Genomic DNA, 27,941 nt, shown 5'->3' on the forward strand with positions numbered 1-27,941 from the left:
GGACTTCCCACCTGGACAACCCACGGGGGTGGGGTCTGTCCAGTGTCCACGCGGCGCTGAGGCTTGATGGGGCCACACTGCCAGTGGCTGGCGGGGACCAAGCTCACGTGTGGACCACCTGGGGGGACAGTTACTTAGATGCCCCATAGCTGGGTCTCTCCACGTGTAAAGTACGAGAACACCTGCCCGGCTGGGGCTGTGTGTGAACACGACACGCGTGGAACGGCAGCGCGATGGCCGCACGTAAGGGACCCATTCTCGAGCCCAGAGATGTACACAGATGCTCAAAGCCCTCGGGGCCGGGCCAGGCACCGTTAGAGCAAGACACGGGGCCCTGGTGGGTGGTGCAAAGAAGCCCCGGGGTGATACCTGATGCAAGACATTTCTCCCAGAGGGACATCAGTAAGATCACACAAGAGTAAACTCTCAGACACCCAGCCAGAGACAGGCTCTCTGCAGACAGTGCTTCCGGTGACCCCAAGGCCGGAAACCAAGTGTTGGCCATGGGTCTGAGGCCGCCCTTGACCTCGGCCTCGCCTGTTTCGGCTCGGCCCACCCCTCCTCCAACCCGTGAGCCTCGCAACCTCAGCGTCAGGAAGCACCTGGAGCACCCCAGGGTGTCCCAAACTCTGCCCACGAGAGAATCTGCCACCCCCATCCCCAATAATCAAAACAATAAATTGCTGTCTCTTGTGCAGTGACTTCAGTGGACTGCAAGCCTGGACTCTGCTGCCCTCACTCAGCTTACATGCCTCACGCACACCCCGCCCTGCTCGTCCCCCACTCCTGCCTGACCGAGGCCAGGAGCCCCGGAATTGAGCTCCCTCTGTTCACTCTCAGCGGATCCTTTAAGAATGTTAAGCCGGATAAAGCCCTCACAGCCAAAGAGGAGTCCCATGTCAGCCCCTGGGATACCTTGGGCTGACATCCACCTCCCGCCTGGTTTTAGGGCCCTTACTCTTCTTCCCACCTGGACAACCTCTCCCCCAGGTGCATGGGTTTCTCCGGCTCTCTGCTCATATGCCGCCACCTAAGTGAAGGCTGCTGGCCCCACCCATACCCCGGTGATGGGCCTCCACCGGCCGGGGTCTTCTCCTCAGACACACGTGCCCCTGCAGGTGCACCCCTCTGGCTTCCTTCCAGGGAAAATGACCCACTGCGGCAGGGACTTTTCCACAGGCACTGAGCCAGGGCTAGGATACCACCGCACCCTCCCCAACAGGCCCCGGATAACACTTGCACAAGAGAATGAATGAAGTGGAACACACCCACACTGGCCAGCCCGGGTTTCTGGGCCTTTGAAGCCTCCCCCTTCCCACTGTCCAACACAGCCCTCGGTAATCCTCCTCCTCCCTCTCGGGATCAAATGACATCTCATTAAGCCTCTGCCCTCCCTCTGCCAGCAGACAGCTCTGCCAGCGAGCCCCTGGTCCCTTCTCCTTGGGGAGAGTGTCCCCTGGGCCGGGTGTGTCCTTTCCATTTTTATCCAAATTACACTTCTCCGAAAGGAGAAGGCCTCTGAAGGTCATGTGTCCAGCCCGCTGTACCAAAACCCACTCCCACCACGCCTCACCCCCCCCACCCCCCCGCCCGCCCCAGCACATCCCAGACGGAAGGCCCCGAGCCCTCTCCTCCACTCTCTACAACAGCAACCCCCTACCCTGCAAGGCTGCCTCCCGGGTTTGGACCCGGGCGAAAGAAAAGCGTCGGTCCTTGGGTTAAACCGAAACCGAGCGCGGCGCGCCGGCGCCCCTCGGGATCCATCCGTAACCAATCTCACCCAGAAGGTGCCCTTTGGATATCTGCGGGCCCGTCTGCGCGATGCGGCCGCGATCGGGAGACGCGTCCCGGGCCGCAGCCCTCCCCGCCGGGGTGGCATCCGCGCGAGGGACCAAGGGCGCCGGGTCTCCGGCCCTCCCCGCCCGCACCGCCCCGACTCGCCCTTTGTCACGGGGTCCCCAGAGCGCACAGCCCCCCCAGGGCGCCGGGACGCGCCCCCGCCCCCTCCCCGGCCTCCCGCGCCCCCCCCTCCCCCCTCCACGCCGGACCCGCGGGCTGCGGCGGCGATACTCACCCGCGCCGGGGGCGCCGGCTCCGGGCCCCGGGCTCCGCCACCAGCGCAGCAGCGCCCGCGCGGGGTCCAGGCTCACGGCGCAGCGCTGCCGCTTCACCCACAGCACCGAGCGCAGCGGCTCCGCCGCCCCCATCGCGCCCGTCGCCCGCCGGCGCCGCCTGCTCGGCCGGGCGCGGCGCGGGGCGGGGGCGCGGACGCCGAGGGGCGCGGGACCGTTAGCGGCCCCTGGAGCCCGACCGGGTGGCGGCGGCGGCGGCGGCGGCGGCGGCGCGGGGGCGGGCGGGGCGCGCGGGGCGGGCGGCGCTGCGTCACCTCGTACGCAGGGCGGCCGCTGGGACGACGAGGGGGCCGGGCGGGGGTGGAGGGGGCCGGGAGGGGGCAGGGGAGGGGGGAGGGGAGGGGCCTAGGGTACGAGGAGCGGGGCCGAGGGGTCTTGGGAGCTGCAGGGAATGGGGGACCGAGGAAGGGCGGAGTGGGGGGAGAGGAGGGGCCGGGCGTGGGGAGAGGAGGAGGCCTGGGGTGCGAAGGCGGGGGCCGAGGGGTCCTGGGAGCTGCAGGCGGGGGGGACAGGAAGGAAGGGGCTGGATGGGGGGACAGAAGGAGGGGGCCTGGGTTGCGTGGGCGGGGGGCGGAGAAGGGGTCCTGGGAGCTGCAGAGTGGGGCCGGGGGGGACCGGGGAAAGGCCGGGTGGGGGGAGAACAGGGGCTGGACGGGGGCAGAGGAGGAGGCCTGGGGGGCGGGAGGGGGGGTGGACGGGAAGGGTCCTGGGAGCAGCAGTGGGGGGACGGGAGGGGCTAGGCGAGAGGAGAAGAGGGGCTGGACAGGGGATCGAGGAGGGGGCCTGGGGTGCGAGGAAGGGAAGGGAGTCGACCCGGGGGCCGTCTCTAGGGAGCGGGGAGCATTTGGAGGGCGCTGGTGCTGGTCCGGGAGGAGGTGGCTTCCCTTTGCGGCTGGTCTCTGGGTCCGGGTCACAGTTGCCGCGTGCAAGGAACTCAGTAGCCCCTCCCTGGCGGGTCGTAAAGACAGGCGGGGTCTGGGTGGCCCTTCCTCCCTTGGCGCAGAAATGCTGCCTGGGCCGTCTGCGGGGGCGGCGGGCAGGCTTGGCCCTCCAGGTGAGCCCAGGGCACCTAAGGCCATTCGGGATGCCGTGTGGATGGGCGGCTAGAATTTCGGCATCTGGTCTCCTCTGGGATCCCTCGTTCTCTCCAGAGCCGAGCTGGCTCTATCTTCCTCCTTGGAAGTAAGCTTGAAGGCCCGGACAGGCACCCATAGGAGGTGCCAGCCCTATTGCCCCCCTCCCCCCACCACTCAAGTTACCACCGTCTCTGCTTATAGGCCCAGCTCCGGGGTTACCGGGAGGCAGGCGCTGCCCTCCCACATTCCGGAGGGGGACACTTTTAGGCTCTGGGGGACTCAGCGGTAAGGGAAGAAGCATGTGAGGCAGGCATCTCCCCCGGGACCCGGCACATCCAGGCTGAGGATGGACTGCCCCTGAGGAGGCTTGCTGGAGGAGGTCTTCCTCCTAAAGGCCTGGGAGAGAGCCGGGCGGCTGGGGGTGGACAGACGGCTGAGCAGGTCCAAGGATGGGGAGGTGCCCTCCTGACCTCTGTGCCCCCAGGGTCTTTCCCTCATGGCTGGCCCAGCTCAACCCTTCCTTCTCCTGCGTAACCCTTCCTTCTGCTCACCCCTTCCTTCTCCGTGCGGGCGGCTGCCGCAGCCCACCCCAGCAGGGCTCTGGGCCTGTCCTCATAGTGTGTCTGCTCCTCTCCACCCAGCTCCAGGAGGACACGGACACGTGTCTCCCCATAGCCCTAGCGCTGAGACGGTCCCAGCGTGTAGGAAGCACCGGTGTTTGTTACGTGCACACATCTGCCCCAGGTTCACCAACCAAGAAGCTGTCAGGCAAGCTGAGTAACTTGCCTGAAGGCACAGGGCTCAAAGTGACAGAGGTCTGACTGCGGGGGGGCCCAGGACAGCCATCTGCCTTTCTCTCAGCTCTCCCTGCCCAGCCCCGTGTCTCCTTGGCTCCTCCTGCAGGGCCTCCGCTGCAGATGGCGGAAGGGTGGGCCACCGTGCCTGTGCTTGGCACCGGGTGGCCCCAAGTCAGGTATGACCCCGCCGGCTCCCTGTGATTCGCTCCTCACCAGGAGCCCAACCCCCACCCCCTCCCAATCCAGACCAGGTGCAGGGAGAGAGGGTAGGGCAGAAGGCGGGGTGTGAGTCCGAGCCCCACCCTTGGGCAAACCGTGCCTGATCTCCAGCCCGGTGGGGTGGACGAAGGAAGGCCTGCCCGGCCTCCCTCCCACGGCTGCTCCTCTGAGGCTCAGGAAATGCGGATGGGACGCTGCTCTGGAAACCCTGCCGCAGGGCCTGCCGGGGCCGGTGTCCCAGCTGCAGCATGCGAAGGATGGCAGGGAAGTGTGGGTGGGCTGTATGCCTACCCGTGTACGTATACATACATGGGTATGTATACATACGTGGGTATGTATGTGGGTGGGCTGTATGAGGCTGTATGGCCTCGGAAATGCCAGCCTCCCTCCCAGGGCCTCCTTCTGTGGCTTCTGGGGGCTGGGTTCCTCCTGCCCCTCCCAGGTTATTTATTTAGAGACCCTTTAATGCCACACATCAGCCGTGAATTCAGGCCCATAGCCAGAGATGACTGGGGCCCCACCTCTGCAGGGTGGAGGGCAGGGGGGGCGTGGGATCAACTGCAAAACACTGACAAGGCCTGGAGGAGGGGCCTCGGATGTGACTGTTTGGACACAGGGCCTTCAAAGAAGTAATTCAGGTAAAAGGAGGCCACCTGACTGGTGTGCTCACCAGAGGAAGTGTGGACACACGGGGAGACCAGGAGAACTCACACGCGTTGGGTCCGCCATACGAAGAGGCTGGCGGCCTATGAGCCAGGGAGACAGGCCCCAGAGGAAGCCAGCACGCCAGCACCTTGACCTTGCGCTTCTAGCCTCCAAACTGAAACTGTGAGAAAATACGTTTCTCCTGTTTAAGCCGCGCTGTCCGTGGTGGTTTGCAGCCCCTTCCGCCCTGGGGGGCCTGGAGTTCTGGGGCTGGCGAGGAGGGACCTGGCCGGGGCAGGACCCCTCGCTTGTATGCAGGGGAAGAAGGAAATGCAGCGAAGGCCTAGTTGGCAGAAGACAACGCTTCCTGCAGTCGGCTGGGTGAGAGGAGTGCCGGGCAGGGGGTCAGAGCCCATGTGAGCGCTGTGTGCCCGTGACGGTGAGCGTAGCACTGGGGCCCCGAAGCAGGTGCCAGGCCCCTGCTGTGTGCTAAGTCCCGGTGGGGCTGGCGCGGGCGAGCTCTGAAGGCACCCAGCAGAACAGCCAACGTGAACCTCCAAAAGGCCAGGGCGACCCAGCCCTTGGCACTGGGGCTGTGCCCTCAGCCCCCCTGATGGCCTCCTGGCCCCCTCTCTCACCTCTGTCCTGGCAGGAATGCCTTTCCAGCGCTGGCCCAGATGCCGTGCCTGTAACGTCTGCCTGGGAACCCCCTACTCGGCCTCTCCTTTGCCCCCCCTCATGCCACAGAACCCCCAAGCAGCTCACCCCGTGAGGCTTCCACTCAAGCTGCCCCTCGTGTGGCCCCAGTCCCACGTGTGGTGCTGCAGGACAGTGTTGGTCCCCAGGCCGTCACTGGCCCACTGTGTGCATGGCTGGCCCCAGCCCTCCACGGGGGCTAGACATGCCCTGGATGCCAGCGAGGCCAGAGGGCATGCACTCAGCCGCTCAGACTCTGCCCTACCACCTGTCCCTGTCCCGGGTCCGGTCCGCAAGCTTGAGCTGCAGACATCCTGAGCAGCAGCGGCCAGCACCCACCACCCTGTCCACCGGCCGGCCCCTCCTGGCCACCAGCACCGTCTCCCACAGAGCCTCTGACCTACTTTGCCCGTGTCCCAGAAGCCGCCGGCCTCCTTTACTGTGACACAACCACCTGCTTATCTTTCCAGGCTTCCTCCCCAGGAAGTCAGCCACGTGACTTGGCTCTGGACTGCTGCTGGGTGGGGCGGGGGACACTTGCCCCCGTGCACACCGGCTGCCAGGAATGCCGCCCTCTGCCCTCCGCCCTCAAGGAGGGGCCTTCCAACTATGGCCTGTCGAGGCCGATTGCCTGGAAGACACATCCTGGGCCCAAAGAGGCCTGAACGCGTAGAGGGTAAGCTGATAATTTACAAAACGTTCGCCCTCGCGTTGCACACACACGTGACCCAGACAGTAGCGGCTAGAAGTGGGAGTTAGTTACCCCACTCCACAGATGCAGAGACTGAGACCCACCGAACTAACCTCACCTGTTCGAGTTATACAGAAAGGGAAACGGAGGGGTGGGTGCTCCAGGGTCCCACTGGTGTGGGAGAGTCTGAAACATGAGAACAGAAGGCCCAGAGGAGCTGCAGCCGGCACCCTCAGCAGGCATCGCCCCCCACCCCTGCTCCGGGCGCCCCGGTGGGGCCTCTCTGTTCCACCCCCCGGGGCATGCCGGACCTGCCCCCCGAGGAAAGCCCGGAGCAGGGCTGGAATAGAGGGTGGCTCTCAAGGGGTGGTGGCCACAGGGTGGATCTGAACTGGAAAGCCTGGTGAGGTGGGGCCGGCCGGCCATAAAGAATACCACAGGGGGCAGGGATCAGGACTGCTGGCATGTCCGGGAGCTGTGGGGAGTGCCACAGCAGGGGGAGGGCCCCAAAGGCCGGGCTCGGGCTCGGTCTGGATCCTGTGGGCTCCCTAGGCCTGCCAGGGTGACCGCCTCCATTGGCGGGGTGCCTAACACTTCCTGGGAGCCTAGGGACCAGGGTCAGGGGGCTCCAGGGGCCGGCAGGGGACCTGGGAACGGAACAGGGCTGTGGGGCCCTGAAGGCCATCCTTGCATCCATGCTGTCCCGATGGGGGGCAGACCAGTCCGCTGTCTCTGGGGGGTGCTGTTGCTCAGAAGCAGACCCTCCCAGGGAAAAGGCTGGCTCCCGTCGGGTGAAGTCTGGGGCAGTTCAGGGTGGGAGATCCCTCCTCTCCAACCCTGAAGCCAGAAGGAATGTGGGCATCCCAGTGGGCCTGAGAGTCAGCTAAGATTGTTGGGGAGGGTGGGGGATGGGGTGGAGGGGAGGGGAGCTGAGGCTCAGGCAGTGAGGGCGTCTTTCACAGGCGAGCCTGCCTGCCCAGGGCCTGGGGTCAAGTGTCCACTTCTGGCTGGTGCAATGTGGCCTTGGATCCTTTTGGGGGGTGCAGACTTGGAGACAGGTGCCGGGGAGAACCCCCGGGGTGGCACCTGTGACCCAGGGAGGAGCCCTGGTAAGGTGGAACAGGGGTTGGGGCGGGGAAAACCTGACCTTGTGCCCAGGGCTTCAAGGGACAGAGCAGAAGCCGTAAACTATGATTTTCAGACAGATAAGGAGAGGCGGAGAGTTCGCTCTCGCAATGTTTGTCTTTTTATATGTGCGATCTCTGAAGGAATTGAGAGGGAAGGAGGCAGTGATCTGAGCAGTGGGGGTGGGGGAGGGGCCCTGGTAACTCCGTAAACGGGGCCGTGGTGGGGGGGGGGGGCAGGGCACAGGTGGGTCTGGGGACAGGAGAGGGCAGAACGGGGCTGCTTTTGGAGCCTGCTGCACGGCCACCGCCACAGAAGGAGAAACATGCTTCAAACGAGCCCACAAAGGTATAAATAACACCTTCTGGAGGAAAGAACAAACAGTCTGTGTTCGATCCAGAAGTTTTGCAGCCCGGACACAGAATAGAGAACTGAGTCCCCAAACGAAAACATGAAGGAAGAGAGAGAAGAACGATCCCTGGAAGCCTCGTGAACCGCAAGCCGATCTCAGAGGACTGCTGCAGTCAGCTACTGTGGGGCCAAGGCACACCCCCTGAGAGACTGCCGGGCAGCGAGGACCCCGTCCACGGACGCACAGGCGGGGAGGGCGGTGGGGAGGATGAAGGTCAGGCCAGGGCTGGCCCCTCATTCCATCTGCGTAGACAGAAGCATGAACACCAGGGAGGAGAAAGTGACCAGCCTGAACCTCGGGCGTGACGTCTGGACCCTGGGAACGGGGTCAGCTCAGGGCACCTCCTTACGGGGCACTTCCGACGGGGAAGCTGAGGCCACAGCCTCTGAGGAGGTACAGGAGTGGTTCAAGCTCACTGAGCCCTGCTGGGTGCCAGGTACCCCACCTTGCAAGCTGAACCAGACAAGAAAAGGAGGGAAGTTCCGCCTGAGTCTGAGGGCGCCTAGCAGAGGGTCCGGCCTGACCCAGGGGGTCAGCAAGGCTTGGGAAAAGCGTGCAGAGTTGAGCTCCGGAAGGAGAACGAGGGCACACGGGATTGGTAAATTAAAGTCCTAATAGAAGGGTGCATCTCACAACTGCAGAGCTTAGCCAGGGAACCGGAATCATGGAGCCCTGTGGCGGCAACAGAGTCTACCTTTAATGGATACCTCACTCTGTGCCAGTAGGGCCCCCGGGGGACCGCGTTTGTGGGAGATAAAGCCAGTGGTCTCATTTTACAGATTGGGGACTTGAGGCCCAGAGGGGCAATCTGCCACAGGAGCTGGGCTTTGAGGCTTTGTCTGAGCCCAAACATGCAGCTTGTTGTGTCTACGGGCAGGCTCCCAAATCAGGGCGGGGGCCAAGGGTGGGCTGGCCCAGGCTGGGCTGGACCACTTCGGCGTTTTGATTGTTTTAAGGAAAAGTTACTTAAGAGACAACCAGTGCCAGAAGGACACTCTGACCCTCCTCCGTCCCCCTGAAAGCGGGAAATCCATTTCCCTCTTGGCAGGTACGGTCCCTGGACCAGGAGGTAAAAAACCACCCTTATCACCAGAGATAAGAAATCCAGGGCTCAGAAGGCTGTCCGCGCAGCGCTCGTTACTTCTTGCTAACGTACTCCCCCAGACTCCCCCAGAGTCTGTTGAAAACGCCGTCTAACTGCAGCCCCCCCAGTTCCATTTTCTTTGTCCTGCCGATTCCTCCCAGGTTTACGTCTCTCTGAAAAGCGTAAGAACTGCCCGCCTCGGTCATTTCCTGAAGCCTCAATTTCCTTACTGGGCCTCCCTGCGCACGTCATAAAACTCTGGGGTTTTTTTTTCCTGTGAATCTGTTTCCCGTAAATTTGATTCTCGGTCCAGCTGGAAGGCCTCGAAGGGCAGAGGAAGAATTTTTCCCTCCCCACATGAGAAACCGAATCACGACAGCAAGATCTTTTTTTGTTACGGAAACATCCAAGAAACCCTCAACCAAATGAAAAGATAAACCAGAACCCCCTTTAAATGGTTTCTCGGGTGCCCTAATAGCACGGGGCCCAGGGCTTTGTTCACGTGGTGGGGGGAAGTGTCCCCCACGTGGGGCATCTTCTCACCAGGCTGCCATTCCTAGGTGAGGGGACAAGGGACTTTGGCAGACAAACCACATCTAGGGAAACTTACAAGGCTTGTTATCTTATCTCCAAAACTCCTTACAGGAAACTCCTGCGATGAGCTGACATTAAAAATTCCATCTAGATCCGGGGCACCTGGGGTGCCTGAGTGGCTCAGTCGGTTGGGCCTCTGCCTTCAGCTCAGGTCACGATCTCACGGTCTGTGAGTTCGAGCCCTGCGTCGGGCTCTGTGCTGACAGCTCGGAGCCTGGAGCCTGCTTCCGATTCTGTGTCTCCCTGTCTCTCTGCCCCTCCCCCACTCATGCTGTGTCTGTCTCTCTCTCACAAAAATGAATAAACGTTAAAAAATATATAAAAAGTTGCGTCTAGGTCTATTAGGAGCATTGTTACACAGCCCAGGAAAGACAGAGTGTTCCCACAAAATTCCTGGAACTGGTTGGTCTCTCTGCTTCCATTGAGCATCCAAAGGGATCCTTTTTAGATGGAAATCCAGATTACGTCCAAATCCCTCCCTGCTGTCTCCAGGGCTCTCCTTGCTGGCTTACCTCCTCTCTGCACCTGGTTTACCGTTCCCCAGCCAAATCCTCTCCCTGATATTTCTTGAACAGCCAAGCATGATCCCACCCCAGGACCTTTGAAAGTGCGCGTTCCTCTTCTGTCAACATTCTCCCCACCCACAACCTCAGCCGGTTGCACGGTCCAGATCTCCCTTCGCTCCTGTCTCTGCTTAAGTGTCAACGGAGGAGGACATTTCTCTGGGGGAGAGACCCTATGAGACGAGTAGGGGGCTTTGGGGGAGCAAGGTACAGAGCCGGCCAGTCCTCCTATGACTGGCCTCCACCTGCTGGATTCCAAGGAGCCCTGTGGATTGGGCCTTGGGACTGGTTTTATCCACATGCTTCCTTCCCAGTCCCTAGGAGTTCATTCCACTGCACTTCCCTTGCAAGAGTCTGGCCTTTGTTCCTGCAGATGTCACAGGCCTGGTGTCAGAGAAGGGGACAGAAAGCCAGCAGAGCCTGGCACGGTAGGCAGGTCAGACCCGCCTGAGGCTGCTGGAGACAAAGGTGGGTGGTGAGGCTCGGAAGAGGCATGGGAGGTGGCAGGTACAGGCTGGGAGGTCTGGGAGGCCAGGGGCCGCATCCTTTTCCTCCTTGCGTCCTTGGTGTTAATACAGAGCAGGGCCGAGTGTAGCAATTTGCTAAGATGTTGCGAGCGAGTGAAAATGCAAGCACAGGAGAGTCAGTGGAGCAATTTTAAGTTGAGGCAAAGGTGAGTTCAAAGCAGGGGTTACATGTAGAAACACTGGGACAGACATTAGGGAATGGTGGGGACTGAGGCAGACCAGACAGCAGATTGTTGGAAGCTCCCAGAGAAGCCAGAAACCACATTTGTGTATGTGCGTATATGAAACCTTGTGACTTTTATTATTTTATTATTTTTTTAATGTTTATTAATTTTGATGGAGAGAGAGACAGAGAAGGGAAGGAGCAGAGAGAGAGAGAGGGAGAGAGAGAGAGAGAGAGAGAATTCCAAGCAGAATCCCGCTGTTGGCATAGTGCCTGACGTAGGACTCGAACTCACGAACCGTAGATTGTTACCTGACCTGAAATCAAGAATTGGACTCTCAGCCGATGAAGCCACCCAGGTGCCCCGAAACTTATGAATTTTAAATGTTGGCAACTAATTCCAATCCAAAATATAAAACACTAGGCAGGAAAATAAAACCCAGATGCAGACCAGAGGCATTCAGAGACCAGCCCGTTTGTGACACCTGGCTTGAAACCACAGGAGTTAGGCTAGACATAAAAGGTTATTAGTTGGGGTGCCTGGCTGGCTCAGTCAGTAAAGCGTGCGACTCTTGACCTCGGGGTTGTAGGTTCAAGCCCCACGTTGGGTGTAGAGACTGCTTAAAAATAAAGTCTTTAAAAAAATGGTTATTATTCGTTGATAGAGACTGATGAATACGTAACAGTATGCATATATTCCCAAACAGTGAAGAAACAAAATCATAAAGAAAAGGGTTCTAGAAGTGCGAGGAGAAAATAATGGCATGAATGTACCTTGTGCATGTGGATCCAGCCAGCACAGGGGCAGACACGCTTAGTGACAGGCGCAGAGGCCCGTCTTGCTGTGGCTCAGACTGGCTTTATCAGGAATAACGCTGATAATCTGACCTGTTTTTGGCTTCTGCGTCTTGTCTCTCACTTGGTTCTGAATGTGGAGGGGGTGTTCTTTGCCAGCCCCCCACATCCCAACCCCTGCCTCTGTGTCTCCTCTGGGTAGAACTCATCGCACCTTCCGTGGGGCACACTGTCTCATCATAGACTTCTATTTCAGCCCGAAAACCTGCGTCCATTCATTTATTTTCCTTCTCAGGGGTGAATTCCTCAATGGCAGATACCCCAACGAGCTGCATATTCACTGGGGCCCGGTGGATAAATCTCTGGGCTCTCAAGTGCCACGACTGATTAGTGATGTCTGTCACGGGTAGGGAGGGAGCTCCCCCACGGGAGGCTGTGTTGGGTCAACTCCCCGGAAAGCTCCGGGGTGCAGAGTCTGACGGTGGCCTCCGTAGAAAGGCTTTCACGAGACAACAACAACCGTGGCAAGACTGAGATCTGAAAGAGCCTCTATCCGGAGAATCATGGATGAGATAAATCAAACCTGTATCCTGTACCAAAATCAAAGATTTGCAAATGGCCAATGGGCACATGAAAAGATGCTCAATATTAGGGACATGTAAATCAGAACCACCGTGAAATATCACTTTACGCGCACTGGGATGCTGCGGTAAAAAAAATGGGAGCTAACAGGGGTTGGTGTGGACATGGAGAGATTGGGGTCCTCGTGCATTGCTGCGGGGAGGCAGAGGGGGGCAGCTCCTGAGGCGGCAGTTTGGTGGCTCCTCGAAACAGCAGTAAACAGAGTTACCCTACGATCTGGCAATGATCTGAAAGCAGGGACTCGAACAGGTACTTGTAGGTACGTGTTCACGGCAGCACGACCACAACAGCCAACGGTGGAGACGACCCAAACATATGCCAACAGACGAATGGAGGGACCAAATGTGGTGTATCTACACGTGGTGTGATCCTGTTTAAGTGAAGAATGCCGAAGAGGCACATCCATGGGAACGGAGAGTAGAGGAGTTGTTGCCAGGTCTGGCCCGGGGGACTAGGGGAAGCCTGTTGGTGGGGACGGGAGTGATAAAAACACTCTAAAACACACAAAAACGCGAATTTCCTAAATGTCACTGAATTATGCACTTTTAGTTGTATTTATTTTTTTTTTAATTTTTTTTTAACGTTTATTTATTTTTGAGACAGAGAGAGACAGAGCATGAACAGGGGAGGGTCAGAGAGAGGGAGACACAGAATCTGAAACAGGCTCCAGGCTCTGAGCGGTCAGCACAGAGCCTGACGCGGGGCTCGAACTCACAGACCGCGAGATCATGACCTGAGCCGAAGTCGGCTGCTTAACCGACTGAGCCACCCAGGCACCCCTAGGTATATTTATTTTTGAGAGAGAGAGAGAGAGAGAGAGAGAGAGACAGCAAGTGCACTACTGGGGGAGGGGCAGAGAGAGAGGATCCCAAGCAAGCTCTGCATTGTCAGCGCAGATCCTCACGTGGGGTTCAAACCCACAAAACTGTGAGATTGTGGCCTGAGCTGAAACTAAGAGTCGGATCCTTAACCTTCTGAGCCACCCAGGAGCCCCTACACTTTTTTTATTTTTATTAAGTTTATTTAAGTAATCTCTACACCCAACATAGGGCTCGAACTCATGCCCTGGAGATAAAGAGCTGCCAGGCGGCCCTGAATTGCATACTTTAAATGGTGCTCACGTGAGCGGTTTCAGCTGTGTTTTTCTGCCGCTGGCATGGTGGTTGGCAGTGAGGAGCCCTGGGGTCCCCGCCTGGCTGTGCAGGTCCAGCGGGGGGCCCAGCCAGGGTCTGCAGCTGATACTCCAAGGGCTTCCGTGACTTCCGGAGCCCCTCTGGCCCTCCCCCCTTCAGACCAGCCAACAACCCACCCGGCCAGGAAGGCGCCCCACCGGGCGGGCACCCAAGGTTACGCAGCCTGTCCCGGGGGAGCGGCTCCCCAGGCCTGCCTGCGACGTTCCCCACCCCCGCACCCTGGTGAATCTTTCCATTTCGAGTGGGCGGTCGTCCCAGGCTGCCCTGATCCAGGTTTCGTAGCCTCCCCCAGGCATGCAGCTGGGCCGCTGGGCCCCTGGGCCCCAAGCCGTCCAGCTGGGTTCATCTCGGGTGGCGCTGGCTGGGTGACCTCATTAGGGTCTGGAGCAGAAATAGAACAGGCAGCGCCAATTAGTGGCTGCACGTGAGCCGCGGGCCGGCAAGTCCGCCGCAGCCTCCCCGCACGTTTGTGGGTCATGGAAAATTCCACACGCAACGTTCTTGCCCTGGTAGGTGGGGTGCTGAGGGAGCCCCGCCCCTGGGGACACACCCAATTTTGCCTCCTGCTTGTCCACAGGCCAAGGTTGAGGGTGCGTGGAGCAGGGGAGGCGCGACCCCCAGAGACCCTGATTCGCTGGGGTGGGGGGCGGGATGAGGGCCTGCACATCCCCGCTCTCCCCAGCTGATATGGAGGTAGGCGGTCCTCAGGCCGCTGGGCGAGGCACAGTGGGGTCCCGCCTCGCCCCGTCCCACCCAGGGTCAGGAGGCCAGGCCCCGAACCTGCTCTGTACCTGGGCCTGGGGGCCACCTGGTCACCGCCCAGCCCCAGAGGCCAGCTGGCGTGTAGCTGCCTGCACGGGGCCTGGCGGAGATCCTGGCTCCGTGTTGCTGCTGCTGCTGAGAGCCAGCCTGTCTCTCTGGGCCAGAACTCTAGCCTCTCGGACACACAGGCAGCTGGTGTGGGGGGAGCCCTGGCTGGGTGCTGAGGGACATCTTCTGGCCCCGGGCTGCTCCGGTGGCCAGCCAGGCGGCCTTGGGCCATTCCCCTTGCCTTGCTGGGCCCCACTTCCCTTCAAAGTACACATGGGGGCCAGAGAGACTCTCAGGGTCTTTCCCGCCGACACGGGGGCCTTGGATGTGCTTTTCTCTCCCAAAGGCTCCCCCACGTTCAAAGGGAAGCATGGGTCTCAGCGGTCAGGGCCCCAATAGCTGGGCCTCCCTGTGGACAACTGCTTGGGGAGGTCAGGAAGTAGAGTGGTGTTTCTTGGGATTGCCCCTCTGGTTTTCTGCCCCTTTAGCCCCTGCGGTACCCAAGAACCAGGGGTGGGAGCCTGAGAGAGAAACCCCTGCATTTGTACCCCCCTTCCTTCTTCTGCGGCGACTGCACCTCTCTCCCCTTGGTTCTTCCTCCCCTTTGGGGGGTTGCTTACTCTCAACAGTGGAGGGGCCAGTAAGCCCACACCAGCTGGGGGATCAGGGATGCCAGGACCCAACCCAATTCGGCCTTAAATATATTGCTGGTTTCTGAGCCTCAGCTTGCCCATCTGCAAAATCGGGGCGCAGAAGAGACGTGTCTGAGACGCCAGCCGGCTCTGACACCCTAAGGCTCCCAGCCTGCCGCTCTCTCTGCACGGTTTGTGACTTCCCTGGAAGCCGTAAGCAGGAAGGGCAAAGTCTCCAGGTACACAGAGCCTGCTTTGTCGGCTGCTTAAACTCCTGCAGGAAAGAATTCACCCTTTCATTACGCTCTTCTTCCAACAAGGAAATGGGCTTAAGCCAGCATGACCATGAGTCATAGCGTGAATCCAGATCCACGGGCAGACATTTAAAGGATGCTCCTCTGCCGGGCTGCCCCACCCATCCCCACCAGCACCACCGGCCGCAGACAGCCTCCCAGTCAGGGTCTGCCTGTCCCGCCAACAGCAGGGGCAGGAATTTCAACAGGAAAAGTAGGTCTGTGTTGTGTGTTGTGTGTTGTAGTTGAGAGCTGGGAGGAGTCCGATCTTTAGAAGAGGTGCATGGAAGAGTGATTACACCCCCATTTCACAGTTGTGGAAGGTGAGGGCCAGAGAGAGTCTGGCTGTGCCCGTGTCACACGGAGTGGGGGCCGCCTGACCCCAGCCAGCTCTCTGGCTGCACCTGGAGTCACTGCCAGGTTTCAGTGAGTGATGCCAGACCCCCCCAGGGGGATGCTCAGGAAAGGAGGGGAGACGAGCCTCGCAAGCTGTGGGCCCGGGCAGCCGGCATGGTGCTGGGGCTGCAGGAGGGGGCAGGGCCGGGAGGCCGGCACGGCCGTCCTGGGTGGCTCAGACACTGTCCAGGCCCTCCTTCCAATTTCCCTGAACCTTCAGTCCCTGACACCCCTGGACCCCTTGTCCCTCCCCCTGGGCCACCTGTGGATGTGATGACTCAAGCCTGACTCTCAGCTCCCTGCAGCCTCTGCTGTGCCTCAGGCAGGACTGTCAGACTCCAGGTGTGGCTGAGGCGGGCAGCCCAGGAGGAGCCTCTGGGGTCAGTGGTTGACAGGATGACCGAGGAAAGCAGGAAACAAGTAGGGCAGGGAGGGGAAGGCATGTGCTCGGCCGGGAGCCAGAAAGCCCAAGAGCCCCCCCCGTGACGCGGGGCCACAGCCCCACTCTGACAGCTCCCAGAACCGAACCCTGGGCTGAGAGCTTATGAGGGCAGCCCTCCACCATGCACCAGCCATGCACCAGCAGCTTCTCCGAGGCTTGAAAGGACAGAAGGTGCCCTTCAGTCTCCCTCCTTCCTTCCTCTTGCCCTCTCTCCCTGACTCCCCACCTCTTCTGTGTAGCTCCTTCCTTTCTCCCTCGATCTTTACAAGAAGCCGGTGAGGCATGCAGGATGGGATTATGGCCCCATTTTGCAGATGGGTAAGATGAGGCTCCGGCCACTTTCTCCACCTCCCTTCCCTCTGTATCCTACCAAGGTAAATCCTGAACCAGGAATAACATGTTTGGGCCTCAGACCTTCCTGAGTGGAGACACTTCTCTTAGACTGGTCACCGATATCTATAAACCACGTGGTGCAGCTGGGGAGGAAGAGCTCTCCCGGCCCCACAGCCATTGCCCCTGGACCATGGAGCTGGGGTAGAGGTCCAGGAAAGGGGGGAAGGGTTTCAGGCCCGTGGGGCCGGGACATTGTGGGCCTAGTTCTTGGCGTCTCCATTTTCCTCTGGTCACTTCTACCCGGTTCACTTGACAAGCACGTCCTGAATGCCCAGCCTATTGCCACTGACCAATTGGCCCAGAGACGGCCAGGTCAGGTGGAGTGGGAGGTTCTCGCCCACCAGGGACCCCGCAGCCAGAGGGATGGGGACTGGTCACAGACGCAGCCTGCTCTAGGGGGATGCAGAGGAGGCGTCTCGGGGGCATCGGGGCCCCGGGGGTGTTACCAGCCCGTTGGTTGGGAGGGTGCATTGTGGACCACCAGAGACCCCGCCCTGTGCCTGCTTGGCTGGCCTGGGTTCTGCCCCTGCCCGTCAGAACCCTCTGCACACTGCTTGTCGTTTAAGGCTGGGGGTGGCGGCCCCCCGTCTTGGCCTCCCTGGCTGTCCCTGTGCCAGGGGCACAGAGCGGGCTGAGGGTTTGGGCTCAGGTGTCCCTGGGCCTGGCTCCCACAGGACTCCTGGGACTCTGTCCAGGCATCTCATTTCAAATGCGGATGTGTTCCTCTTGACCAGGCACCTCTCCAAGCGAGGCTTACGCATTCCTCAATTCTGGCCTCTGCTCATTCCTGGCTGGAGGGTGGCCCAAGTCTTTCCTCCACTCTGCGCCATCTAGAGATGGCTGGTAAATGGTGCAGCGAAGGGATTGGCCGCCTTGCAGAGGCTCCTTGCTCCCTAGTGTCCGGGAGGTTCCCAGTCTTGAAGGTCCAGGTGGGCTGGGAGCCAGGAGACGTGGGACACCCGGGCTGAAGGGGTGAAGGGGGCGGGGGGTGGGAAGTCGGAGGCAGCCCGGAGGCACTGAGTGTGCTGTAGGAGGGGGACAGGGGAGTTCCTGCACTGAGGTCCTCCCGGTTGCTGCCCAAGGCTGTCCCCTGAGGTCTCGCCTCTGCTCTGCCTGCTCCATGCCTGGGACACTCAGCGATGGAGGGGCTGAGGCACGGCAGAAGTCCCTTGGACGGTACCCTGGGGTCACTTCACAGCAGCTCTGTCCTGGCCTCGGCCCCTTGGGCAGGTGCTGCCTTCAGATATGATACTAGGGAGCCTAACTTCCCTAGAAGGGCTCACCCTCGTCCCCCCGCCATGTCCCAGGGGATCTGGTTGAGCAGCCACTCTCCTCCTTTGGAAGAACCAGCCACATCTGCAGGCCATCCCGGAAGTAGAAGGATGGCAAGGGGTGGCGGGTGCAGACCCCACGGCGCCCCCTGCCCCTTATCTCAGAGCTGGGCAGATTAATTTTTGTTCAGTTCACTGAGCACCTGGGCCGTCAAGAACAGATAACTGTTCAGGAGCCCCGCGGAGCACTGAGCATGACAGGAGTGTGTTTCATGTCTGTGTTGGTGCATCTCTGTGCTCTCTGGTGGGCACAGTCCCTGCCCCTTGGATTGCTCTTCCTCCCTGTGCACCTGCTCCCATCGAAGTTTCTGGAATGTAATGTTCATCCCAACCCTAGAACCAAGAGGAAACGTTTATTAGACGATGGGGCAGGACAGCAGCCTTTGCAAATAGTACTTTCTGCATTGAAAACTTTGAAACCTTAAATTCAGTCCAGCGAGCGTGTTGGGAGCGGCTGGGACGATCAAGGCACAGTGTTGGGGGAACGGCGTGCCAGACCGCACCTTTTGGGACAGACGTGCAGCAACTGTAGGTGTGACACGTGACTGTTCCCGTTTGCTGAAAAACGCTGCTGAGTGGAGCAGGCCCACAAGAGCCGGCAGGAGGCATTTTGCGGTTTAGCGGAAAATAGGTGGCAGTTAATTAAAACGTAAAAAAGTGTATTTATTTTAAAAAAACTGGACTGTTTCCTATGGATGAAGTTTTGGGGTGATGGTTGGGGGGGTCTGGAGCCGGTGGCCAAGAAAGAATTCTTCAAGATATCTTTGGTGCAAAAAGGCGATTTTATTAAAGCACAGGGACAGGACCTGTGGGCAGAAAGAGCTGCACTGGGGTCGTGATGGGTAACTGATTGTATATCCTCAGGTTGGGAGGGGGGCAGGGATAGGGTAGGTCTGTAAGGAATTTTGGAAGCAAGGTTTCCAGGACCTTGAGGGGCTGGCTGTTGCTAAGGAAACACCACTTTTTACCGTCTAGTAGAACCTCAGTCATGAGACCCTTCAGATGTAATCAGGGGGCCATAAGCTTAGAGTATGAATGCCAGCATATACCTTGGGGGAGCTGAGATAAAGGAAGTTTCCAAAGGAATTTGTTTTAAATGTTTATATTCATTTTTGAGAGACAGAGGGAGGCAGAGTGTGCACGGGGGAGGGGCAGAGAGAGAGGGAGACACAGAATCCGAAGCAGGCTTCAGGCTCCGAGCTGTCAGCACAGAGCCCAACGTGGGGCTCAAACCCAGGAACAGTGAGATCATGACCTGAGCCTCAGTCGGATGCTTAACCGGCTGAGCCACCCATGCACCCCTCCAAGGAATTTTTATTTGTTAAAGTAGACTTACAGGGTCCTCGAGGTTGGGGTAATGATAAGCCAAGATTCCCTTTCGCCCCCAGCCGAGTGTCATCATCGAGGCAGCTGAGCTCCTAGAGGGAGGTCACTTTGCCAGTTTCAAGGACTTGTCAGTGGGCTGCAGGCAATAAGACAATTTTAATTTCTCATTTGCCTTAGTTTCCCACATCTCTGTGGCAAGCACTTAACCCCTGTCCTTGGTTGTTGGGCGGCCAGGAGTGTCTGAGGAATATATCACACAGATGCCACCTGAGGGGGGGGGGGGTTCTGTTAGCCTGTATTTTGCCCTCAGCTCGCCCCAAGTTCCCTCATCACTGTTGGGGTCTTTTACTTGCGTATTTATAAGATTTCCATATATTAACACTGTGTCAAGCATGGTACATACATTTTGTCCAATTAAAAAATGTTGACAAATCAGTCAACATCTTTAGGTGATCAAATCAGTCTGTCAACGTGGGTCCTCGCTTGGGTGGCACAGTAGACTTTGGGGTTCCTCCCCAGCATCCACGCCACCCCTCCCTTGTTGGGAAGCAGTCACAACATTTGGAAGGACAGACTCCCATCACCCCTTTGGGGTAGACCATGCCAATGGTGGTGTTCCCTGGCCACAGCGATTGGCTCAGGGGTAGGCACATCGTCCAAGTGGGCCTACAGAGGCATCCCGTGACCTCCAGGGGTCATGGTCTGGCTGTTCAGTCCTTCTCCAAACTTCCATTCACTTCTGGGCTTGTTCCTCTGCACAGACCAAGGACTTCCCTTTTCAGTGTAAACCCACCCGAGCCAGATTTTCTTTCCTCTTTCCTGCACCTGCCAGCATCCTAACTCATGCGGAATTCAGCCCTAGGAAGTGGGGTGTTGCTAGGGGTAGACCCTAAACTCTAGAAATGGCCAAATTGAGGGAGGGAGGGGGCAGGAAGGAGGACCCCTCTCTTTCATGGGGGTAAAATGGGAACTTTTGCTAGATGTCATGAAATATGGTCGGCCAAGTCATGGCCCCCAGAGCTCTCTGCATCCTCCCCCCCCGCCCTGAACCTGTGATTGTTACTGCATATGGGAGCTTGCAGGTGTGATTAAGTTAAAGGCCCTGAGATGGGGTGATGGCGCTGGGTGATCTGAGCAGGTCCTCGAGAGCAGGGTCTGGGAGGAATTGAAGTGAGAAGAGAGAGGCTGGAGCTTTCCAGATGGAGGCAGGGGCCACCAGCCACCCATAGTGGGCAGCTGCCAGAAGCTGGAAAGGCAAGGAAGCAGGAGCCTCTGGAAGGAATGCCTCCCTGCCGACACCTTGACTCTAGCCCTTTGGTGAACCTGCATTTGGACTTCTGAGCTCCAGCACTGTGAGGGAATAGCTTGCGTTGTTTTCAGTCACTTAGCTGGTGGTCCTTTGCTCTGGCAGCCCTAGGAGATCGGTACAAGCCAAACTGTCCCCTCCTCACTCAGGCGCGCGGGCTATGTCCCTGGAGACTGCAGCACCAGGAGAGTCAGCCGGCGCCCTCACAGGGTGGAGGGGCCGCGGCCCGTCTGGTAAGCTCCCGAGAGACACATCGAGACATCGTAAGCCTGAAACTGGCCCAGGTGAAGGCAGAGAAGCCAGAAGATACAAGCTGGCTGGGAGGGATCCTTTCTGCTCCTCCAAGATGGCCAGAGGTCCAGAACCCCAAGCCTTCACTCCAAGCCAAGCTAATGCCAGCTGAGAAGGCAGGCTGCTGAGTTAGCAGGGAAGTCCTGGGGCGGGGGCCAGGAGGACACCCAGCCCGGCCCCGGGCCTGTCCCCAGCACCTCCCCAGAAGCGTGACTCTGACCCAGAGGGCATGCCCTCTTTTTATGGGGTGCAGCTGGGGCGCAGTGCGCAGCAAGGTGCATACACCCGACACTTCAGCACTGAGGCTATCGGTCCCGTGCCCTCGTAGCGGAGACCATCAGACGGTGGGTGGGTGGGGCGGCTAGGCTGAATACCACACCCTATCGCTAGGAGACAGAAATTTCTGGTTTAAATTCTACCCGCTGGTAAGATTTTGGGCTTTGGATCCCAGCCCTTGGACTTGACCAGAGGCAGAGTGACTGAACTTTACCAAGATTTTAGGGGACGGGTATTGCTGTGGGTCATTTTGTACTGGGCTCTGTTTCCTTTTCTGCAAGGCGGGAGGTGTTAGTGTTCAGTGTGTAACTCAGTCTGAGGTCATTTGGCCACAGGAGGCCACATCCGACCCCAGCAGAGAGAGCGTCACATCCACCAGACGTGTGGTGGTCACTCAGACTGAGACTCAGCGGGCTCCCTGTGGGGGCGGGCACTGCACGCTGGCCGGCCATCTGCGAAGGTGAAGTGCAGGGGAGAGGAGGACGGGGGGGGGGGGGGCTTATAGGGGGAGGGGGCTGCAGGGGGAGGGTGGTAAGGACCGGGTGACAGAAGGGCTGACCCGCAGTGCTGTGTGTGGGCACTGCTAGTGTTCTCAGCGTGCTCTTGTCTCCTGTCTCTGCTACACAGAGGCAGCTGGGGGCCTTTTCTGCCTTTATGGGGTGCAGCTGGGGCACAAAAAGTGAGATTAGAGAGACAGGGGAGAAGGCAGCGGGACTCAGACACTTTGCAGCCAGCAGAAGAGGCTTGGCTTTCGCAGAGGGCGATGGGGTCCCTGGAGCATTTGGGACAGGAGACTGCCACGTTAGGACATCAGGACGTGGGCTGCAGAGGTGTGCAGAGGTGTGTGGGTGGGCGGGGAGGGGTGGGATGGGAGCAGGAGACCCTGCTGTCTGAGTCCCAGGTGAGGCTGGGACCCTGGAGGCCCTGCTGTCTGAGTCCCAGGTGAGGCTCAGGGCCCTCCTGCCCCGGCGTCTCCCCCGCCACCCCCCCATGCCCTTGACCTCTCCCGCCTTGAGGGGCACCGACTGATACTTCCCCAGCCAGTCGCCCTCCTCTCTGCAAACAGAAGCTGGAAATTGTCGTGGGCTGGGGCCTGTAGCTCGGATGGGCAGTGACTCCTCCCCTGGCCACACAGGGGAAGTTCCAAGGAGTCCGGCCAGCAGTCCGCTCTCCCTAGTGATTGGGGCTGACTTAGTTCTGGCTCACAAGGAAGCCGGCTGGGGGGACTGCCCTTCCTGGATAAAACAGGACTTCTGGAGAGATCTTTTATCTTTTTATTTTTTTTCTTTGGCCTCCTTCCCTCCCTTTCTGGCTGGGATACTGGCAGGAGCACATGATAGATGGAGTTGTGACACCATCTTGTGACCATGAGGCAGCAAGCCTGAGCTTGGGGACATTTGTCTCATCTGAGACAGTGGACTTGAGGAATTGCTCCTGTAGGAGGCTTACTGGGGGATGGGTAATTTTTTGTGTCAGTTTGACTGGCCGTGGGGTGCCCAGATTGAGTATCATTCTGGGTATATCTGTGATGGTGTTTCCAGATGAAATTTGAATTTGAATTGGCAGGCCCAGCAAAGCAGACCCTCTTCCCAGCGAGGGTGGGCCTCAGGCAACTCCCGATGGCCTGAAAAGAGCACAAGAGGGAGGAGGGAGGAGGAGGAGTTAGGCTTTTTTCTGCCTCACCGCCTGGGCTGGGATTGATGTCCTCTTTCTCTGCACGCACACTGGGATTACACCACTGGGGCTCCTGGCCGTCCAGCTTGCAGGCGCTGGGTCGTGGTGCTTCTCGGCCTCCATGATTGTGCAAGCCAATCCGTCATAATAGATTTCCATTTACGCCCCACCCCCGCCTTGGTTCTGTTTCCCTGGAAAACCCTGACTAGTACGGACAGTGCTATGCTGACGATGTACTTGGGAGCCACATTGGTCAGGGAGGGAGGGACACAGGGCAGGACTGGATGAGCAGAAATTGAGCTACATGCAGGCACAGTGGCCTCATCTGGTCCATCCTGCCCGGAGATCCTGGAGCCCGGACAGCCCTTCAGGGGTGGCTTGAGCTGAGGACAGAGGGCTAGGTCTTTGTCTCTTCACACCGGCCAGTCACCACGCGTGTGGGATGTCCTAGGGGTGAGGCAGCTTCCTCGGACAGAGGACAGATGGTCCCCAGGGAGCACTCAGCTGGGCGTGGGCAGCACCAGCACTATGGCAGTGGGGACGGGGTACCTGGGTCCTGGACGTGCACCCCAGCGTCCCCTACATCCCTGAGTGGCTCAGCCGCTATAACATCGCAACAGCTTCTCCCCGCTGGCCTTTTTGTGGGCAGGAAGCAACGTTCAAAGCACCGCTAGGCCAGCGTCCCTTTACTTTTGGTCGAAGGCATCATCCAGGGTAAGCCTTGGACCTTGGGGCACTCCGGTGAGTGAGAGAGAAAGGAGGCAGAGGGCACAGCCTGAGCAGTGAAACGGGTGTGCAGTGACATGACTCGGCCCCGAAGCTTCCCTCCAGCAGCAATGGATGCCACACGTCCACACTGACGGGGGCGGAGGCTGACACCCCCCCACACCGCCCGTCTTTACTCGTCGCTTTCAGTGCTGGGAGCTGATCGCACGCTCTGTAAGATGGGAGTCGCTGCCACTGTCCTCCAATATCCATCCCACCATCATTCGGTAACAGAGCTTAGGATAGGTGGGAACGGACGCCCAGCCAGACCACACTGCCTGGCCTCCCCTGCATGTAGGGTCGTCACGGGGTATGTGAGTGGAGGCAGTAGGGGACAGCCATTCATGGACATGTCCTCTCTGTGTGGCATCTGACCTGTTGACAGGAGGCTCTGTGCAACCTCATGCTGGTGCTGGGGACCCGCTTACGGCAAAGGAGGTGGGGGCGGTGAGCCCGTGGCTCTGGGACCCATCGGTCCCCTAACACACCACATGGCCCAGAAGCTGCTGGCCCAGCGGAGCAATGAAGCTGCCTTTCAGCTCAGAGTTGATAGCCTGTGAGTGGGGGCGTCTGACATGTGTCTCCTCTAAGTATAGACTTGGGTGCGGGAAGCAGGGGGTGGAGGCAGGAGTGGGTCTGCCCACCAATGCTGTCTCCAGGGGAGTTTGTCCGGTTCTCACAATCCTGACCTCTTCTAGAGGGCGAATGCTTCCAGAAAGGGATGTGGTAAGAGTCTGATTCAATGTTGGGTCACGGCTCCTTGTGCCAGAAGACTAGCAGGTCAAGAAAGGGGTCTCCTCGCGGCCACCGGAGGAGGTAGGGATCCTGCTGCCTGGGGACGGGGGCGGGGGCGGGGGCGGGGGGAGAACACGTCTGGCACCTACCTGAGCCTGCCTCTCTGCCCAGTTTTGATGGTATGTGGACAAGCACAGCAGCCGTGACCTGAGAAGGGTGTGTTGGCCGAGGTTCTAAAGCCTCTAGATGAGAGATGAGAGTCCGGGCCAGTCCACCAGGTAGCTCATCTAGAACAGGAGAGATGCTACTCGGTGGAGGGAACCCACAGTGGTGAGGGCAGAGGGGCAGGAAGTGGAGGCACAGGGTGAGCAGCTGCTGTGGCCCCAAGATTGCATCAACCTTCCTCTTGTAAATTTCCACAAAAGGGAGCAGCCAGAATCCTGGAGACGCTCTTCCGACGGTGACCCCTGTGGCTGGTGGGTCTGAGGGGCACCAAGGTGGACCGTGGTCGGCATTACGGCGTGCTGCCCAGATTCGCCCCTCAGAACGAGGGCTCTCATTCCCTCCGTGGCTGGGAGTATAGGCTGCCGATGGCCCAGAGAAGTCCCTCCTGGGGAGCTGCCGTCAGCTGTGGGCTACCCCCTCCCTGGACGCAGCCCCGTGCAGACTGGCTTGTGCACGGTGCAAAGGCTCCACCCTCTGGTCTCAGTTCAGGACGTCCCTGTAGGGCCAGGTGGCCCCTCACCAGTCAGCCTCTCCTCCCCAAGCAGCAGCCTGCATGCAAGGGCCTGTCTCTCAGGGAGCCCAACCTGTGTTTCCTAGAGCCTCACCGAAGCCTCGCCCGTTACCCAGCACTCTGGTCTTGTCTTGTGTCCCTGCTGCATCAGTGACGCTCCCTCGACCTGGAACCACTCCTTGCATTTTGTCCCTTCACCTTAAACAGCAGTCACAGATCTGATCGATTGTCCTGACCCCGCCAGGCCTCCCTGTGAACACTCACCACTCATTCATTGTTGCACGAATGCAGGCTTTTCCAAGAGTCTGCTCACAGACACAGCAGTGGAGGCTCCGTAATCATCACGTGTTGTCAATCCTTTCGTCGACATCCAGAGAGTCATAAATAATATAACAGCTGAATACACTCCATCTGCCAGAAGAAATAAAGCGTGATAATAGCATTGAAGCCCCCTGAATGCCTTACTGATTAAAGTCCCCACCAATACCCAGAGGAAACCACTCTCCTGAATTTGGTGTTTAGCATTCTTTTAGTTTAAAAAGATGGCGTTAAATACCACATGCATTCACGTTCAACGTTTTTTCACTCAATGTTGTGAAACTCGTTTATGTTGATGTATTTATAGTTATTTTCTTACCATATAGTATCCTATTGGGTAACTATGTATCATTTATCAATTCTCCTATAGATTACTTTATGATTTCCTCCCTCCCCCCAGCAGTTACAATGAACGTTCCTGTCTTTGCACACATAGGCGAGCTGCTCTGGGGTGCACACCAAGATTGGAATTGCTGGGTTGTAGGGTATATGCGTCCTTAGCCGCTAGAAATTGCTGGATAAGCTGTCGAGAGTTAGTGAATCAATTTCCACTCCCACCAGCAGCGAATCAGAGTTCATTCCGCACTGCTCACAAATCCACATCCTCACCAATTTGGGCACTGACAGGTTTTAAGTTTTTGCCCATCTGTCCGGGGTGAAATGTCACGTCCTTGGTTTTAATTTCTTTTAGTCTAAATCTTAGTGAAAGTAAGCTTCTTGTGTTCGCTGCTCAGTAATTATTTGTTGCACAAATGAGTACGAAAAGCTCCACTCATTCATTCTGTGTTCACGCATCTGTCCTCTGATGCCTGCAGAGACCCCATTCCTACACCCTCCATAGGCTAGACTTTGGCTTACATACCTGGCCTTCTGCCAGACGCTCCTTTCACATCCTATCCCTACCATGCCCTCTGGCCCAAAAATCCATTTCTGGAGCTTGTCTCGTTGCTCATGATGCTGACCTATTCCTGTGACTTTGCCCTGGCAGGTCCTCCCATCCCCTTGTCTGGAGACGGATCTGTCCTCTAACCTACTGCTTGGCTGAGGCTGAGGACTTACCTCTGTGACATCAACCCAGTTCATCCTCAACCAGTCATAAACCTAGGTTGCAAACAGGCTGAACTCTTGCTCTCCTGTTCCTGTCGTGGCACTGCTAACCCTTTTGCTCAGTGGGTCTTGAAGCCTTCATCAACCTTGGTGTTGGTCTGGCTCCTTCTCCTAAGAGATGTGAGGCAGGAAAGCATCCTCAAGCTACAGGGATAACCGATCTAAGATGTCATAATTGCATCCAACCAGTTGCTAACTACTGTCCATTTTTCCTATGTAAATTCTACTTCCATCATCTTTGCCCTGGCACCTTGCAGACTCTTGCAACAAGCTGGAAAAGCCGCTGAAAACCCCTAAGGTCTCCAGTGATGTCTGTAGGGGACCCCTGATACTGTTAGGAGCCAGTCTCCTGGGGGGATTTCTGAGGCCTCGGGGCTGTACAGCAGGGAGAAATCCCTGGGGCCTTCCTGAGCTCCACCAGTTGAGAATCCCAAGAGACTGCCTGAGGCCGTGTCAGGAAGGAGCCCCTGAGGATCCACTGAAACTTTATTAGATCTCTGGAGATTCTCCGAGGTCGTGTAAGGACAGGATCTCCGGAGGGTTCATCAGGCTATGCAGCACAGGGGTCCTGAGAATCCACTGAGGCTGTGTCGTCAGGGGATCACCAAAGATCCATTGGGATCGCACAAGGGAGAAGATTCTTGGAGAGTTTCTGTGGAGACTAAAGGGGATCCCTGGAGAGTTCCCACAGTAGTCATTCACCCAACAAACATTTCTTTTTTATTAAAAATTTTTAAACATTTATTTTTGATTGAGAGAGAGGGTGAGCAGGGGAGACGCAGAGATAGAGGGAGACACAGATCCGAAGCAGGCTCCAGGCTCTGTCTGAGGTGTCAGCACAGAGCCCCATGTGGGGCTTGAACTCATGAACCATGAGATCACGACCTGAGCTGAAGTCAAGAGCCGGACGCTTAAAGAACTGAGACACCCAGGCGCCCCCAACAAACATTTCTAGAGGGAGAAGACACAGGCCCCACCCCGCAGGATCTCACAAGCCACCTGTGGAGACAGATAAATGTTGCAGGCCGGGTGCTAGCAGCTGCGAACAGCCCCGCTATCGCCAAGACAGGTCTAAGCCTCAGTGTGGCCAGAGGGAGAGAACCATTCTGCTCTTCCAGAAGGAGGCAGCCAGTTCCCGGGGGTGGTTGGCGCATGGCTGAGCACGCACACAGAGCACCTTGTGCAGCATCTTGCGCTTGGCAAGCGCAGAAGCAATGTTGATTATCGGCAAGGGAGGCAAACTTTAATCAGAGAGCATAATCAGATTTGTGTTTCACAAGAGAACTGGCGGAGGCGTGTTAAGGGGCTCCCCAGGCGCAGTGCCAGTCTGCAATGCCAGACTCCTTGGTCTACGGCCAAGGGAAGGTAGTGCTAGCAGCACAAGCAATTTCACTTTCCGGTGGCTACGTTAAAACAACAACAACAAAAAAACGTTAAAGAAAACGAGAAAATAATTTCAGCAATATATTTTACTGGATCCAATATACCCCAAATATTATTTCACTATGGAATCAACGTGAGATTATTTTCCCTCTTTGCTTCGTACCGACTCTGAAACCCCGGGCGTATCTTTCTGCGCCGGGCTCAGCGCGCCACCCCCGCCGTCTGGTCCAGCAGCGGAGCCTGGAGGCGGGCGCGGGTGCCAGCCCGCCGCCGGGACAGCACACGCAGGCCCACAAGCCACCGCCACCGCCACCTCGCTTCCTCCCCGGCGTCGCCCTTTAATGCCGTCAGCGCCCGCGCCGTGCGTCACGCG

General features: G+C 58.4%; 1 protein-coding gene and 2 long non-coding RNA genes across 6 annotated transcripts in view; 1 reads left to right on the forward strand and 2 right to left on the reverse strand.

Moving 5' to 3' along the window:
- The window catches only part of CERK (ceramide kinase), a 49,796-nt gene extending 46,342 nt beyond the window's left edge, over positions 1-3,454 (reverse strand). The window contains exons 1-2 of the mRNA XM_081796298.1: positions 3,428-3,454; positions 2,075-2,477 (exon numbers count right to left, since the gene is read on the reverse strand). Of these exons, the coding sequence (XP_081652424.1) occupies positions 2,075-2,477; positions 3,428-3,454 (430 nt within the window). The remainder of the gene's footprint in view (positions 1-2,074; positions 2,478-3,427) is intronic.
- A 1,116-nt stretch (positions 3,455-4,570) lies between these two features.
- LOC132677246 (uncharacterized) lies at positions 4,571-11,451 on the forward strand. Its single transcript, XR_013556598.2, has 3 exons — positions 4,571-5,052; positions 6,036-6,241; positions 7,785-11,451. It is a non-coding gene; the product is annotated as an uncharacterized LOC132677246 (long non-coding RNA).
- Positions 11,452-14,126: 2,675 nt separating this feature from the next.
- On the reverse strand, positions 14,127-27,917 carry LOC132693579 (uncharacterized). 4 transcript variants are annotated; one of them, XR_013556597.2, is made up of 4 exons: positions 27,732-27,917; positions 25,025-25,171; positions 24,174-24,311; positions 14,127-17,984 (listed from the first exon to the last, which is right to left on the reverse strand). It is a non-coding gene; the product is annotated as an uncharacterized LOC132693579 (long non-coding RNA). The 4 variants fall into 4 exon arrangements; XR_013556596.2 differs by lacking the exon at positions 14,127-17,984 and adding an exon at positions 20,048-20,552; XR_009616877.3 differs by lacking the exon at positions 14,127-17,984 and adding an exon at positions 21,771-22,474.
- Between the last annotated feature and the right edge of the window lie 24 nt (positions 27,918-27,941).

Source organism: Panthera onca, chromosome B4 (genome assembly GCF_046562875.1).
Source record: "Panthera onca isolate mPanOnc1 chromosome B4, mPanOnc1 haplotype 2, whole genome shotgun sequence".
Taxonomy (NCBI): domain Eukaryota; kingdom Metazoa; phylum Chordata; class Mammalia; order Carnivora; family Felidae; genus Panthera; species Panthera onca.